The sequence below is a fragment of the Hirundo rustica genome, chromosome 35, assembly GCF_015227805.2.
Source record: "Hirundo rustica isolate bHirRus1 chromosome 35, bHirRus1.pri.v3, whole genome shotgun sequence".
NCBI classification, from domain to species: Eukaryota; Metazoa; Chordata; class Aves; order Passeriformes; family Hirundinidae; genus Hirundo; species Hirundo rustica.
The window spans coordinates 148,076-162,879 of record NC_053484.1 but is presented as its reverse complement, the minus strand read 5'-3'; the positions used below and the strand labels follow the sequence as shown (position 1 = coordinate 162,879).

Below are 14,804 nucleotides of genomic sequence, written 5' to 3'. Positions count from 1 at the left end.
AGAGAAGTGCCCATCCCAAAATCCTGCCCTGTGCAGCCGCTGAAGTGAACCAGGTGTGAATTCTGAGCTTTCCGTGGCAGCTGGAGCCCGGAGCCGGCGTGAGGAGAGCAGCCTTCCCTCCCCACGTGCCGTAACCTGGAGCGTGGGCACCTGTTGTGATCAGAGCTGGCACCAGATCGGCCTTGGCAGCGCATCCCAGCCACACCTGGACCTGTCAGGCTGGCTCCAGAAACAGGGATGCATCCCAAGGGGTGTCCATGCATCCTGCGGATGAAGGGGGAGCTTCCTGTCATTCTTTCCTCTTTCTGACGCAGCTGGGACAAAGGGATCACAGGTTCATCCATCATCCTTCCCAGGGAGATGCATTTTCATGGGACCAGGGTGTTACAGCCACGGGGTCGACCCGGCTCTTTGTCTTGGGATTTTAAGGATAAATTTAAATTGCATCCTCAAGTTTGATTCATTAAAATTGTCCACCTGGGCCACTTGTGCAGCTGCTGGGGCAGGGACCGAGGGCCCTCATGTTGTTCTGCCCGTCAAAGCGATCCCTGGGGCAGGGGGTGACGCTGAGGAAGGAGGGGAAGTTCCTCCCACCTGAAAAAGTCTCGGAGACAGTGACAGGAAGGTGACTTTTGTGGACAATGAGGGAACCCAGAGAGCACCGGGATGGACGCGTTGGAAACATCCAGAAATTTAGAGACAGATCCACACTGGAGCTTTTTGAGCACGACTGGGACAGGAACCTGCCAAACTCCCCCACCCTCATCCACCTCTGCCCACCCTCAGTTCAGGGTGGGACTCAAAAATCCCAGTTCTCAGGCTGATGCTCGAGGACATGCCTCAGCGTTCCCACAGGATCATCTAAATCAGCTCAAAATAAGGTGATGGAATAATCTGGGTTGGGAGGGTCCTTAAAGCTCATCCCTTTCATGCCATGGGCAGGAACAACTTCCACCATCCCAGGCTGCTCCAAGCCCCGTCCAACCTGGCCTTGGACACTTCCAGGAATGGAGAATCCCCTGGGAAATCCATTCCAGGGCCTCACCCCCCTCACAGGGAGGAATTTCTTCCCAATATCCCGCCTACCCCTGCCCTCTGGAAATGGGAAGCAGTTTCCCCTTGTTTTTTCTCTCCAGGCTCTTATCCCAGGTCCCTCTCCAGCTCTCCTGGAGCCCCTTTAGGCACTGGAAGGGACTCCAAGGCCTCCCTTCCACCAGACCAGGTGGAAGCCCCATCCAACGTGTCCTTGAGCACCTTCAGGGATGAGGTAGCCATAAACTCTTTAGCAAATGGAAATAAAAATACCTAAATGAAAAGGGGAAAAACCCCCAAAACCCTAAAAAAACCCACCAAGCCCAAAAAAACCCCTACAGGAAACCCAAAACCTAAAATTACTAAAATCTCAAGGGTGTGTCAGAAAACCAGATCCTAAATATAAATGAAGGATCTTTACAAGCCCCACTTGTAAAGTGGGCAGAGTAAATAAATAAATTAAAATATCAATGCACTCTGACTACTCAAGAAGTACTGCCAGAGCTGTACAGCAGCACATGAAGAAATCCGGTATTTAAATTTAATAACTGCCCCAATGAAGGAGATAAATGAGCGCTGAGAGAGATCTTGATCTCCAGCTGCCAAACTTCCTGCATAATTATGGCCCTCGGTCACTCGGAACTGGGGCTGGGATGACACAGACACACTCATAAAAATGCCTTTAGCCCACAGACTTTCCTTTTCTCCCCCCATCCTTCCCCGCAACAGCCACAGCCTCTCCCTGTGGTCAGCAAAGGCAGCAAGGACTTAGAGGGAAAAAGAAAAAAAAAAAAAAAAAAAAAAGAAAAAAAAAGGAAAAAAAAGAAAAAAATGGGAAAAAAGAAAAAAAAAAAAAGAGAGAAAAAGAGAGAGAGAAATGTCAGAATCCTTGTGTTTTTTGCAGAATAAGAGGTGAAACATTGGTACTCTCCCAAAGTTTATCCATTTTTGGGCCTGAGGTTTCCCAGCTGCGAGAATATATTGTCCTAATGATACAGATATTCCAAAGTGGAACCCACATTCATCATTTAGGGGACAGGGAGACCAGATGGAATTTCCCTCACACAGGCCTAGAGCTGGGTAAGACTGGCGGTTGCCATTAAACCACAGGGAAAAAAATCTGTCTGTCAGGGAATTTTTTGAATTCCGTGAATTCTCAACCCTTTTTGGTAAATAGTGACGTTTTCCTGTGGGGAAAGCTGTAACTGGAGGGGGTCTGGAAAGGCCTAAAATGGGAGGGACTTTTCCTGTGCAGACAGACAGAGCTCACGTGTTTGGGAATTATTTTGGCGGGGGGATGTCTTCTTTTGCCTTTGTTGGACAGCAGTGTTTTATGGAAATTGGCAGGATCCAGGGCAGGGGTGGAGGGAGGGGAAGGGGCAGCGCTGGACGCTCCAAACAGGGCAGAGAAGGAGGAACAGGACCCATCTCTGGGTCACCCCACCAGCAGCTGCTCCAAAACACCAATGGAAGGAAGCAGCCGAGGGACCATGGAATTCCAGAGCGGGAGGAACGACTCTGCTGCCACAGAGGAATTTTATTTGGAGGGCACGAGTAGGTGAAGTGGAGACCAGGATCTCTGGGGCAGCATGGAACAACATGGTAGAGGCTGGAATCAAGTCCAAGATCCGACGAGGGCGAGGGAAGCAAAAGAGATCAGCGTGGGAAGGGCTGGCAAGCCCTCAAAGAGCAGGAAGAGCTTCCCCAGAGCCAGAAACATCCGTGCAGGGAATGGCCACCACCTCTCCCTGCGGCCTGCAAAGGCAGGAAGCCTCTGAAAGGACGAAGGCACGGAAATGTCAAAAACGTGGTGGCTTTTGTAGGAAAAAAAAAACAAAGGTGAAATGCCCTGGTGATGGTTCCAGACCGGAATTTTGACTTTGAGGAGGCCAGAGGGAGCTTCCAGGGTGGATTCCACCCACAGTGGGGAGGGAGGTCAGCAGCTCCAGGGTGGGACAGTCCTGGTGTGTCCCTGTCCTGGTTTAGGGCAAATTTGGGAGAAAACCCCTGAATGGGATCCCTCTGGGGAGCAAACCCAAATGGTCTCTTCCTTCTAACTGGTCTGGGAAAGAACTTCCTCGGAGAAAAGTGGAAAAAACGATTTTACTTAACAAACAAAGTGCATACCAGTATAAAGAATGAATAACATGAAACAATAAAACCTCTCGTTCTGGAGTGAGATGGCAAATTGAGAAGGTTCTTGCCATGGGTGTAGTTTGGCTCTCTCTCAGTCTCTCATCAGTCCCAGTCCCTCCGGCGCTGCTGGAAAATGCCGAGGTCCAGGCCCCGGTGGGCAGCAGGTGCAGCCCCCAGTGCTCCCCTGGGTTTTCAGTCCAGAGCAGGTTTAAACAGTTCCAAGAAAAAGGAAAAAAAAACAGTCCAGGGATCTTCTCTGCCCTAGCTAGCTGAAACTAACCAAAAGCAAAAAGATCTCTGTCCTGCAGTCTCTCCAAGCCTCCGCCAAACACGCCGTCTGGAGTCAGGCAGTTTTCTCAAAACAAACTCTGTGCTTCTCCTTGCTCTTAGAAAGGCACAGAACTCAATAAACAGCACAAACAGAGCAGACGATGGGGGATACAAGCATCATAAAGTCACCCTAGGACAGTCCCTGGGGGTCTCTGGTGAGCCTCATTTAGGGACCAGCAACCCGAAATCTGACTTTAACTTGTGATCCCGTTAACGAGGGACTGATGGCTCTTTTAATCTCTTTTAATAAATGGTTCATGGTTTGGGGTTGACAGGAAGGTAAACAAGCCAGTGACATCCTCAACAACACCCTTGATATTAAATCATCAGTTCAGAAAATAACATAATTAGGATACTGGCTAATCTCCTCTTTCCCTGACAATAATGTGAAAGTTTATTAATTCAATTGAATATGATTTGTGAATACACTGAAGTCATTTTTCTATTGCTGTTATTATTAACAGCGGTGGCGAGTGGACGAAGGAGAAGCTCGTTAATTTTTTGCTTAATTGGCTAGTGCCAAATATGAGGCTCTGATCCCTGGGATCTCCGACAGGCTGAGCGTGTCCCGCTGCCTCCACACACAGCTGATGCCCTCGGGCTCGGGCGGGAGGTGCTGGAACAAAGCAGAGATAAAATCTCCAAAGGGTTTCAGAAGGAGCAGGTGGAGGAGGAAAGGCAAGACCTGCAGAGAAAAAAAAAAAAAAAAGAAGATTAGGGAAAAAAAACCCCAACGAGGATGAGGAGGAAACTGGGTTGAACTCCAGGTTAAAGCACAGGGAGACATGAAATTTATTTTGTCTCTATGTGCACATTTCTCAGCAGGAGAATGGTCAAAGGACGTGGCAGTCATGATATAAATTGATTTTTATTTCTATTAGGGCAGGATTTTGATGAGGATCTCCAGGTAACCCAGCGATCAGAGGCCTCAGGAATGGCTTCTCCAGGGGGTTGGAGCCTGAGGAACCTCTTCACTTGGTCCCCTGAGGTAAAGAAGAGTCTGAGAGTGTTCAGCAGCTTCAAAAGCTGCTGTGTGAGTTGAGGATGATTCTAATCACATCCTGTCCCACCGGAAGCTGAAGCAGCTGGAGTTAATTCTGGCAGATGTTCCAAATCCAGTAAACAAGGTGATTACCGACCTCCCGGGAAGCGGGGCCGGCGCTGCCTGCCCGGGGTAGCGTCAGCAGCAGGAGCGGGACCGCACCCAGCTCCACCTGGGCTGGACTCCGGGCTCCCAATTAGCCCAATCAGGGTCAGACTTCGCGATCAAGTGAGTAAATCCCTCTATTGAGGGGTCGGGATTGCTGTGGTTGCCTCTGCGACAGCAGAAGGAGCAGCCACAGGACAACGAGGCAGGTGCAGAAAAGGTAAAGCTGGACAAAAAGCACCAAACCCATGACGGTTCCAGTGTCAATCTCCTGCCTGGGGAGGGAAAGGTCTGAGGATGGGGTGGGGAAGGCCAGTTTGAGGGCTTTGACAGGTTTAGAATCCTGGGATATCCCAGGTTCTGGAAGGGACAGACAGGGGTCATCAAGTCCAACTCCTGGCCTTGATCAGGAGAATCCCAACAATTCCGTGCCTGAGAGCATTGTGTGACACAGGGAGGATGTGGAGCTGCTGGAGCCACCCCAGAGGAGGCCCTGGAGATGCTCCAAGCCCCTCTGGAGCCAGGCTGGGGGTGCTCACCAGAGAGGAGAAGGGAAAGGAGAGCTTGGAGCCCCTGCCAGGGCCTGAAGGGGCTCCAGGAGAGCTGGAGAGGGGCTGGGGACAAGGGATGGAGGGACAGGACACAGGGGATGGCTTCCTCTGCTGGAGGGCAGGGATAGGTGGGATATTGGGATGGAATTCTCCCTGTGAGGGTGGTGAGGCCCTGGAATGGATTTCCCAGAGCATGCCCCATGGAAAGCAGTCCAGGTGAAGGGCTGGACTCCTCGGCTGCCAGCCCAGCCTTTACTCCAGGGGGTCACAAACACCTGCCCCCCCCTCAAAATAGGAGAACTCATTCAGCAAGATGTTTTGTGGGGGAGGAGGGAGGGAGGCGGCTCCAAGGGCCCAGGGCCAGCAGGAGGTCCTTGTCCAAGGCTGTCACACAGAGCAGTTCCCATTTCAGCTGATTCTGGCCCCAAATCAAATCCTGAATGGATCAGACTCAGCAGAGAGAGACCCACCACAAACAGGGGCACAACCCAGATCTTCTCCTGTCGCCTTCCTCCTGACGGTCAGCTGGAGTCATGACCTGTAACAGTCTGTTCCCAACCCTGAATTCCCATAACCCGTAACTTACAGGAAAGTCAATCTGTCATTGACCTGGAGCACAGGGACAGGTTCTGGTGTCACAGCAGCACCTGGAGGTCACTGGCAGGTTCAGCTGTCAGAGGAGGATGTGGAGGACAGTGACAGATTCAGGCATGGTAGAAGGTCTGGAGGACCATGAGAGGTTCAGGTGTGTGAGGAGGGGTCTGGAGGTCACTGAGAGGTTCAGGTGTGTGAGGAGGGGTCTGGAGGTCACTGACAGGTTCAGGTGTCACAGCAGCACCTGAACAGTTTGTACCCAAGCCGAAATTCCCATCTCAGCCTGACCCATAACTCATGGGAAAGTCAATTTGTCATTGACCTGGAGGTCACTGAGAGGTTCAGGTGTGTAAGGAGGGGTCTGGAGGTCACTGAGAGGTTCAGGTGTGTGAGGAGGGGTCTGGAGGTCACTGAGAGGTTCAGATGTGTAAGGAGGGGTCTGGAGGTCACTGACAGGTTCAGGTGTGTAAGGAGGGGTCTGGAGGTCACTGACAGGTTCAGGTGTGTAAGGAGGGGTCTGGAGGTCACTGACAGGTTCAGGGGTGTCACAGCAGCAGCAGATCACCAGCAGATTTTGCTGTGTCAGAGAACTTTCCCTTGCACAGGCTCCAAACCTTCCAGTGACATTTTGTGGTATTTTGTGGCCGTGTCCACCCCTCACCCAGACCAGCTGAGTCCCCAGGCCACGGGAGAGGTGGACTTGATTCAGCACGTGCTCCACCAGAATTGCTCAGACAATGCGGGATTTGGGGTCACGCCTGTGAACCCCGTGGAACATCACTCCACCCCAAGGACAGAACCCAGGAGTGTGGAAGGAGGGTGAAGCTCAGGGACCCACCACCACCCCAAATGGGTGCGAGGGGAAGAGGGGGAGTGGTCTCTGTCAGCACCAGGGGCGGATGATGCCGTAAATGGTGCAAATCCGGCTCCACCTGTCCCAGCGGGAGCTGAGGCAGCCCTGGATGGAACAGGGCCGGGAGGGAGCAGGAGGCACCACATTCCCAGGCATCCAGGTCATGGGGGTGGCTGGGAGCAGCTGTTTTGTTCAGAGGAGCAGGGTCAGCATCCAACAGGGGCCAAGTCCAGCAGGAAAAGCGCTCGGATGTCAGCTCAACCTGTCCAAGCAGAGCTGGGGTGGATATTAATTGGATGAAGGGCCCAGATGTTTCTGCACGGCCACAGATGACGGTCTGAGACACGGATTCCTCTGGATCCCGGCACGAGTCACCCCTGGGGACTGGCAGGGGAGTCGCTTACAAGGGACCCAAGGCAGGGTCCAAAGAGCAGGGAAGGGGGTGATGGAGTATCCAGGATCAAACTTCAGGAGCCCAGAATGGAGAGCAAAGGGAAGAGTTCCCCTGTGCTAAATTTCTTTGGAAGTTGCACAGCTTTAGGTACCTTTGTCGATGTGTTTGCCCACAGGACACTCCGTGTCAGTCACTGCTTCCACGAGCTGCTGATTTTGGTCTCTCGTGAGGAGCTCAGAGGGTTTTCTAGAGAGTTTTTGAGCTGGTTCTTTAGACCAGTCGAGCTGGAGGTAAGAGAACTGCAGGTGTTTCTGTTTGAAGTGCAGAGAGGGCACCAAAGGAAGCTGATCCCCACTTTCAACCTCCTTTAACCTCTCTGCTCCTCAATTCCTTCCCCTGGACATCCTCCAGATCCTCAAGATCCCAAAGGCCTCCAGCTGCTCAGGAGAAGTGTGCCAGGTAAACCCCAGTCTGGGGGATGCAGAGGGAGGTCACGTCCCAGGGGACAGACGGGTGCTTCTCACAAAAGCAAGTATCTCCTGCTCCCAGCTGTCCACCGTCACCCCCCTGCCAGCCCAAACTGGGGGAGTCTCCTCCAGGTTTGCACAATGACCCACCCAGGGGAAAAACCGCGGTCGGTGGCTGCCAAGGCCCTCCCGCCCTAAACATGATTAGTAACAATCAGAAACTCATTACAGCCCTCATTAGAGCCAATAAAACGCCGCTTGGGTTAACTTCCTGAGGAGCTCATAAAACGTGGCACAGATTCGGTTTCTTCTCGTGTTCTAATGCAAAGGATCCTTCTCAGCCCGTGCCCTGACCCCAGTGCAGCGATGACACTTCCCTGCCCTCCAAGCCCCACCTGGCTGTACCCTCCTGTCAGGGAGTTCTGCAAAGTAAGAAGGTTTCCCCCCAGGCCTCGTTTCCTCCAGGCTGAGCCCCCCCAGCTCCCTCAGCTGTTCCTCAGGAGTTCTCCAGCCCCTTCTCCTTGTGCTCCAGCCCTCCCTCAGCTCTGTTCCTGTCTCTGGACATGCTCCAGCCTCTCAGTGTCTTTCCTGGCCTCCCTGGACGGGATCCAGCAGCTCTCACAATGCCCCACAGAGCAGGCAGAGGGGATCCCCACCCTCTCATCCCAGCACGACGAACTTGAGCTCTTTCCTTCAACTCTGTTTTTCATGCGTGCATCAGATGGGAATGATAAACCCTGGCATCCTCTTGGCTTCTCTCCAGGAAAAACTCAGGGAACTCAGAAAAATCCTGTGGTTTTTGGCAGGATGATGTCAGCGCCTTTGGCTTCCCGGGCTTCAGCAGGCCGGAGCTCTCTGTCCTCTCTGCCACCTTCCCGAGGGTGTCCCCAGGACACTCCTGGGCTTTGAACCACCTGGGTCCAAACTTGTCCCTGGACTCTTCCCCGGGATGAGGAAGAGGGCCATGACTTTTTGGTCTTTCCCATCCCAAACTATGAATTTTAGAATCAGAAATGTCATTTTTGACTCAATCAGGAGGATAAGACACATTGCAACCTGGCGTGAACATCATTCGGAAGCCAGGAGGGTGAACTGGAAGGAAATTGGGGGGGGAAATACGAAAAACTTCAAGAAAGTAACACTGGTTCAATTAAAACAAATCATTCCTTCCTTATTTTGCTCATTTAGATGACAAGGACTTGACAATATTGATCTCCATTTCCATATTTTATCTGCACCAGATCAGTCATAGAATCACCCCCCGTAACACACACACTGCAGGGAAATCAGGGCTGATTCACCTCTCGCTCCTCCCAGAGCTACAGAAGAATCCAGTCAAGCATTCATTAATCAAATTAATTTGGTTGCAATGGGATGTAATTTGGAGGGGCTAATGACTAATCTGGCTGGGCAACCTGGAGCTCTGATGGCAGGTTCTGGGCTCTGGATTATTCTTCCAGGCTGTTGTTTTGATGGGTTTTTTTTTTCTTTGTGAGTAATTTGTGTCTGCTCAGAGTTTTGTGTCAGACCTCCCCGTCGGTGTAAGAGCCCAGCCAGGCAGGCAGAGGGTGCTGCTCATCCTTGTGCCAGCCCCGGGGAGGATTTATCCTCCTCACCCCGGCTCCAGCCACCCGCTGGAGACTCCTCCGTGGCAGGAGTTGCAATGAGATGAACGCAGAATGTGGGAAGGGATGCTAAAGCCCATCCAGTTCCGCCCCCTGCCACGGGCAGGGACACCTTCCACTGTCCCAGGCTGCTCCAAGCTCCTGCCCGCCTCCAGCCAGCCCAAACCCTAAATGGGAATAATGAATCCCAGCTCTCAGGGTGATGCTTGAGGAAACGCCTTGACATTCCCACAAGATCATCTAAATCAGCTCAAAACAGGATCATGGGAGGGTTTGGGTTGGACAGGATCTTAAAGCTCATCCCCTTCCACCCTCTGCCATGGGCAGGAACACCTTCCACCATCCCAGGTTGCTCCAAGCCCCATCCAGCCTTGCCTTGGACACTTCCAGGATGGGGCAATCTCAAGAAAATCCATTCTAGTGCCTCACCGCTCTCACAATTCCTTCACAACATCCCATCTAACTCTCCTCTTTTGCAGTTTGAAGCCATCACCTCTTGGCCCATCTCTCCCTCTCCAAGTGCCTCTCCAGCTCTCCTGGAGCCCCTTGGGAGGGGCTCAGAGCTCTCCTTTCCCTTCTCTCCGGGTGAGCACCTGCAGCTCTCCCAGCCTGGCTCCAGAGGGGCTCCAGCCCTCGGAGCAGCTCCACGTCCTCCCTGTGCTGGAGCAGCTCTGCAGGTGGGGTCTCACCTGAGCAGGGCAGAACACCCCCTCCCCTGCTGGGGCTGGGGGCTCGGGCTGGGGCTGTGCTCACCCAGCAGCACCCCCACGTCCCTCTGCCGGGGCTGCTCTCAGTTCGTTCCCCGTTCAGTCCGTGTTTGTCCTGCCATCGCCCTGATCCGGGGCAAAGCCGTGTCTCCCCTCCCCGGGGAGCATCGAGTGATGAGACCACACAAGAATATCTTCATCTCTCTGCAGTTTATTGGTACACTGAAGGACTCCGGGGCCATGGCGCTGGCAGGAAGCAGCTGATTCACGTGACAAAGGGGGGCAACAGGGCCACACACTCCAGGCGGGAAGGAGAGGAGGGAAGAGGATCCATAAAACATTAAAGCTGCCAAATTACTCCACCTGGGGAAGGTGGACAACTCCAGAGACCTGCTTCTCACTCCTAAATCTATGGGACATCATCTCCTTCCTTCTGTTCATGCGGGCTCCTGACACAGCTGAAGCAGGATGTGGGGGACCCACGGGGGGCGCGGGGGAAGCACGGGCCTTCAAGGGTGACAGGAAAGAGCAGTTTTCCACAGGCTCCCCCTCAGCTGGCGCAGCAGCCCCGGGGAGCTCTGCAGTGCCGGGGACCCACGAGGGAGATGTTTCCCCCCAGTGGGGCTCAGCGAGGGCCAGGCTGGGCCAGAGGGATGTGTCTCATTCTCAATCTCCCTTTGGGGAGATTTCCCCCAGAAACAGTTTGTTTCCTCCTGAATAGCGGTGGGGCTGGAAGGGGCTGTGCTGCTGGAGGGAGGAGGAGGAAGCTGCTGCTTTCCCTGGGAGGACGGAGCTGAGGGCTCAGTATTTGACCCCAGAGGATTTGACCGTCGTGGTGGTGACGCATCTTCGCACGGAGGAGGAGCCCCCCCCGGCCATGAAGTTGCCACCCGCAGCGCTGCACATCCTCCCGCTCCCAGAGGAGAAGCCACCACTGAGGATCCCTCCTCCCACACCGCAGCTGCCGCCAACGACGTTCGCGCCGCCAACTGTGCACACTCCTCCTCCTCCCAGGCCATTGCTGGCGCCAAAGCCGCCAGATCTGCCGCCGCACACGGTGGTTCTGCCCACCACAGCTGGAAAAGAGGGACAGGCTCATGGAACACCAGGCAACACCCTGGGAACCTCCAAAAAAACCAAGGATAAAGGTAATTCTGCAGAGAAAATGCATGAATACTTACAGACATTCACGTTGGAGGGGTTCTCTAAGCAGAGCCTGTGTCGGGAGAGGAACATCAATTATAAATCTCTATACAGTCAGAAGCAAAACTCTTCCCCAAATGTTCCTTCTATATCCTGTTTCATATAGGGTCAATCAAGCCCCCTGAGAAATACTCCCCATGGGGACCATGTTTCTGTTTTGGGCTTCAAAATTCGGAGGAAAGAAGGAAAGTAATCAGAATTCAACGTTAAGTGTGTTGCGAGGGGTAATTAAAGATTAATCTGACCCAAGGGGGGACAGAACCCTGGCCCGGCCCATGGTGGGAGGTCTCACCTGTTCTCCTCCCCCTCCAGCAGCTTCCTGTACATGGCGATCTCAACGTCCAGCGCGATCTTGATGTTCAGCAGCTCCTGGTACTCCTTCAGCAGGCGAGCCAGCTCCTCCTTGTCCTTGCTCAGGGCACATTCCAGCTCTTCCAGCTTCCTCCTGGCATCCTTGGTGGCCATCTCGCCCCTCTCCTCAGCCTCAGCAATGGCTGACTGCAGATGATGGTTCTGTGGAGAGCAAAACAAATTTCTTAATCATCTTTGCCCTCCCTCTACTGGAGCACCCAGGAGGAACCTGTGAGACACTGGCCAACCCCCACCTGCTTCTTCACGTTTTCGATCTCTGTCCGCAGCCTCTGGACATTCCTGGACAGCTCCTGGATCTCCATCTTGGTGTTGCGGAGGCTGTCCCCGTGCCGGCCAGCAGTGTTCTGGAGCTCTTCATACTATAGGCATGGGGACGAGGACACCCGTCAGGAACACAACCGACCAAAGAACTCAGGTGGTTCCCACGCTCCAGAGGCCTCAAACCCCTCCCAACTCACCCGGCTCTGGTACCAGGCCTCGGCCTCAGCGCGGCTGCTCTGGGCGATCTGCTCGTACTGGCGCCGCACCTCCTCGATGATGCTGTCCAGGTCCAGGTGCCGGTTGTTGTCCATGGACACCACCACGGACAGGTCCCGGCTGATCGTCTGCATCTGAGACAGCTCCTGCAACCAAGACATGAGTCAGAGGCACCATCTCAAGCCTAAATCCACCCAGGCACCCTGTCCACCCTCAGTGTCCTTGGCCACCACACACCTGATGAAAATTTTGGCCCCCCTGGAGAAGAGAGAGCTCCTACCTCCTCGTAGATGCACCTCAGGAAGTTGATTTCGTCTGTCAGAGCTCCCACCCTGGCTTCCAGCTCAACTTTGGTCATGTAGGCACAGTCCACATCCTAAAGGGAAGATCTCAGAATGGTTCCACGGCTTCCTGTCATCGCACAAGAGCTGTTGGCTCCTCCTCTTCGGATCTGCCCAGCTTGGAGCTGAGTCCTTCCCATGTCTTTCCCTCCTGCCCCCCCTCGCCCCATCCCTGCTGCCGTCTCCAGACTCACCTTCTTCAGCACCACAAACTCGTTCTCAGCCGCCGTGCGCCGGTTGATCTCCTCCTCATACCTGTGGTGGGGCAGCGCAAGGTGAGGCTCTGACACCCCTGCTCGCTCCACCCGCAGCGTCTCCGCACCAGCTCCGCTCCCCCGGCTGCTCCCTCCCTGTCTGTCCCCACACTCACTTGGTTTTGAACTCCTCCACGTACTGCCTCATGTTCTGCAGCTCCGACTCCAGCTGGCTCCGCTGCCCCAGCAGGGACTCCAGCCTCCTCCGCAGGTTCTGGATGTAATTCTCAAAGATCACATCCAGGTTCTTCCTCGGCCCCGATGGTCCTTGCTGCTGGAGCAGCTCCCACTTGGTGGAGAGCACCTTGTTCTGCTGCTCCAGGAATCGGACCTGCAGCCAACAAAGGGTGTGTGAAACATCCACCAGAGAGACACCGCACTGCCCAAACCTTCTGGGAGCTTTGGAAGACCATGGGAATCACTCCCCAAAACTTTTACAGGACCATTGCTTTCAAGGGGAAGATTCCTGCCTCTTTTCTCCTTTTTTCCCCTATTATCTTTAAATTCCGTCTCTTTTATCCTCCTCTATTTCTGCTCTCTTTTTTTCTTTTGGTTGTGGTGTTTGTGGTGCAGGGGGCCGTCGCTATTGAAATGCTTCCATTCCAACCTTACAAATTATTTCCAACACCTGTTGAGATTTTTGATATTAATTTTCCAGAACATCAGGTCCTTTTTGACCTTCCAGTGCATGAAATCCCATTGGTCTCCATATTCAAGAACATCCCTCTTATCAGACACAGAGATTGTTCCATATACACGTCATATATTTAAAAAACATGGAACACGCTTATAAGCAACATCCTCCCAGTTCAGACAATTTAAAGGGAACTCATCTGCACCTAAACTGAAACAAGAAACTGTTGCAATTTTTAAAAAATTTCATTCCTAGATTTGAAGTTTCCTTGAGAAAAAAATTATCCCAGAAAAAGGACAGACTTAAAGAAGCACTTTGGTCACTGAGCATATCCCCAACACTTTGGCCCGTCTGCACTGGAGAGAAAACAAACGTGCATCCTCCACACCCTGAGAAAGTTGTTCAGTTTCACTGTGGATGCTAAATTTTGACACTTCCTCAGGAGGAAACCAGATGGAACCCAGTGGCAACAATCACAGCCCAGCACTGAGCTGAGAAGCGCACAAGGAGTGCGCTTCTCCAGAGCACAAGGAATTTCTGCAGTTTTCCCATTCCCAAGCAATTCCAGCTCCAACTTCTCACCTTGTCGATGAAGGAGGCAAACTGGTTGTTCAGAGTCTTGATCTGCTCCTTCTCCTGGCACTTCACTTGCTGGATCTGAGGGTCAATGTCAACGTGGACTGGCCGCAGGAGGGTTGGGTCCACCTGCACCGGCTGGATGCCTCCGGGGAACCCGGGGCCGCCTCTGACGGAGCCACCAAAGCCGCCCATTCCTCCACCAACGACACCTCCTCCAATGCCACAAAATCCTCCTGGGAATCCTCCACCAAAGCCACCGATTCTACATCCGTAGCCGCTGCCGTAAGAGCCGCCCATGGAAATCCTTGTGCTGCCCCCCAGGTTGTGGAGGCTCCGGCTGCTGAATCCTCCACAGCGTCCGCTGCCACCTCCATACCCCCTGGATGTGGAGAACGAGCTGTAGCTGATCCTGCTCCGGCCGCCGCCTCCAAAGCCACCACCAACAGCGGAGCAGGAGCTGAATCCCCGTTTGCTCCCAACTCCAAAGCTCCTGCAGACAGACTGACGAGACATGGCTGGTCCTCCTCCAAAGAGCCAAGAACAGAGAGGCTGAGGGGATCGAGAGAGCTGAGCTGGTGCAGAGGGCAGAGAGAAGTGCTCAGAGTCTTCTCTGGCTCCACAGCTCCAGGCATTCCCTTTTATCTGCTCCTGGAGGTGGGCTGGGACAGCTTGGGCGTGAAGAGGAAACAAATTTACTGTCTTCATCAGCTTGGTGCGGTTAACAGATTTTTGCCAAATTGGTGACTCCACCCAGAAATCCGCTTCGCTGTGCAGAAGGAAAAAAGCAGGAGCACCGAGGCAGGTCTCTGTGAGTAAGTGGACTCCCATATCTTTATATCATCTGGAAAAATATGTTTTACAATTATGTTGTCATGTTCTTCCCTCCTCCCATTTCCCTGCCTGCTCCTAACGACTCCACAGGTTACCTGACTCCGGATTTTTTGCCTGGCACTCCATGCCAGGCAAGGATTTCTGTGAAACCTACATGGAATGAGGCTTTCACAATCCCCACAAGCACACACCAGATCTCCTGGTTAAGCAGAAAATTCCCAATGGCTTTCCAAGTGGAAAAATGCTGCATCACTACCATTTCGCGGGGGTCAGCATT

The 14,804-nt window shown here is 53.3% G+C and overlaps 1 protein-coding gene across 1 annotated transcript; it reads right to left on the bottom strand.

The window, feature by feature from the left end:
• Positions 1–10,610: 10,610 nt before the first annotated feature.
• LOC120764704 (keratin, type II cytoskeletal 6A-like) lies at positions 10,611–14,209 on the bottom strand. The gene is made up of 9 exons (XM_040088720.1): positions 13,700–14,209; positions 12,600–12,814; positions 12,424–12,484; positions 12,169–12,264; positions 11,870–12,034; positions 11,645–11,770; positions 11,332–11,552; positions 11,018–11,052; positions 10,611–10,912 (listed from the first exon to the last, which is right to left on the bottom strand). The coding sequence occupies exons 1-9, from the start codon at positions 14,207–14,209 to the stop codon at positions 10,638–10,640; spliced, it is 1,704 nt and encodes a 567-aa protein (XP_039944654.1). The 3' UTR covers positions 10,611–10,637.
• Positions 14,210–14,804: the final 595 nt, after the last annotated feature.

Coding starts and splice junctions, on each gene's coding strand:
- LOC120764704 (XM_040088720.1), bottom strand. CDS start 14,209: ATGTCTCGTCAGTCTGTCTGCAGGAGCTTTGGAGTTGGGAGCAAACGG. Junction 12,815..13,699: donor TTGCCTCCTTCATCGACAAG/GTGAGAAGTTGG, acceptor TGTTGGCTGCAG/GTCCGATTCCTGGAGCAGCA. Junction 12,035..12,168: donor TGAGGTGCATCTACGAGGAG/GTAGGAGCTCTC, acceptor TCTTGGTTGCAG/GAGCTGTCTCAGATGCAGAC.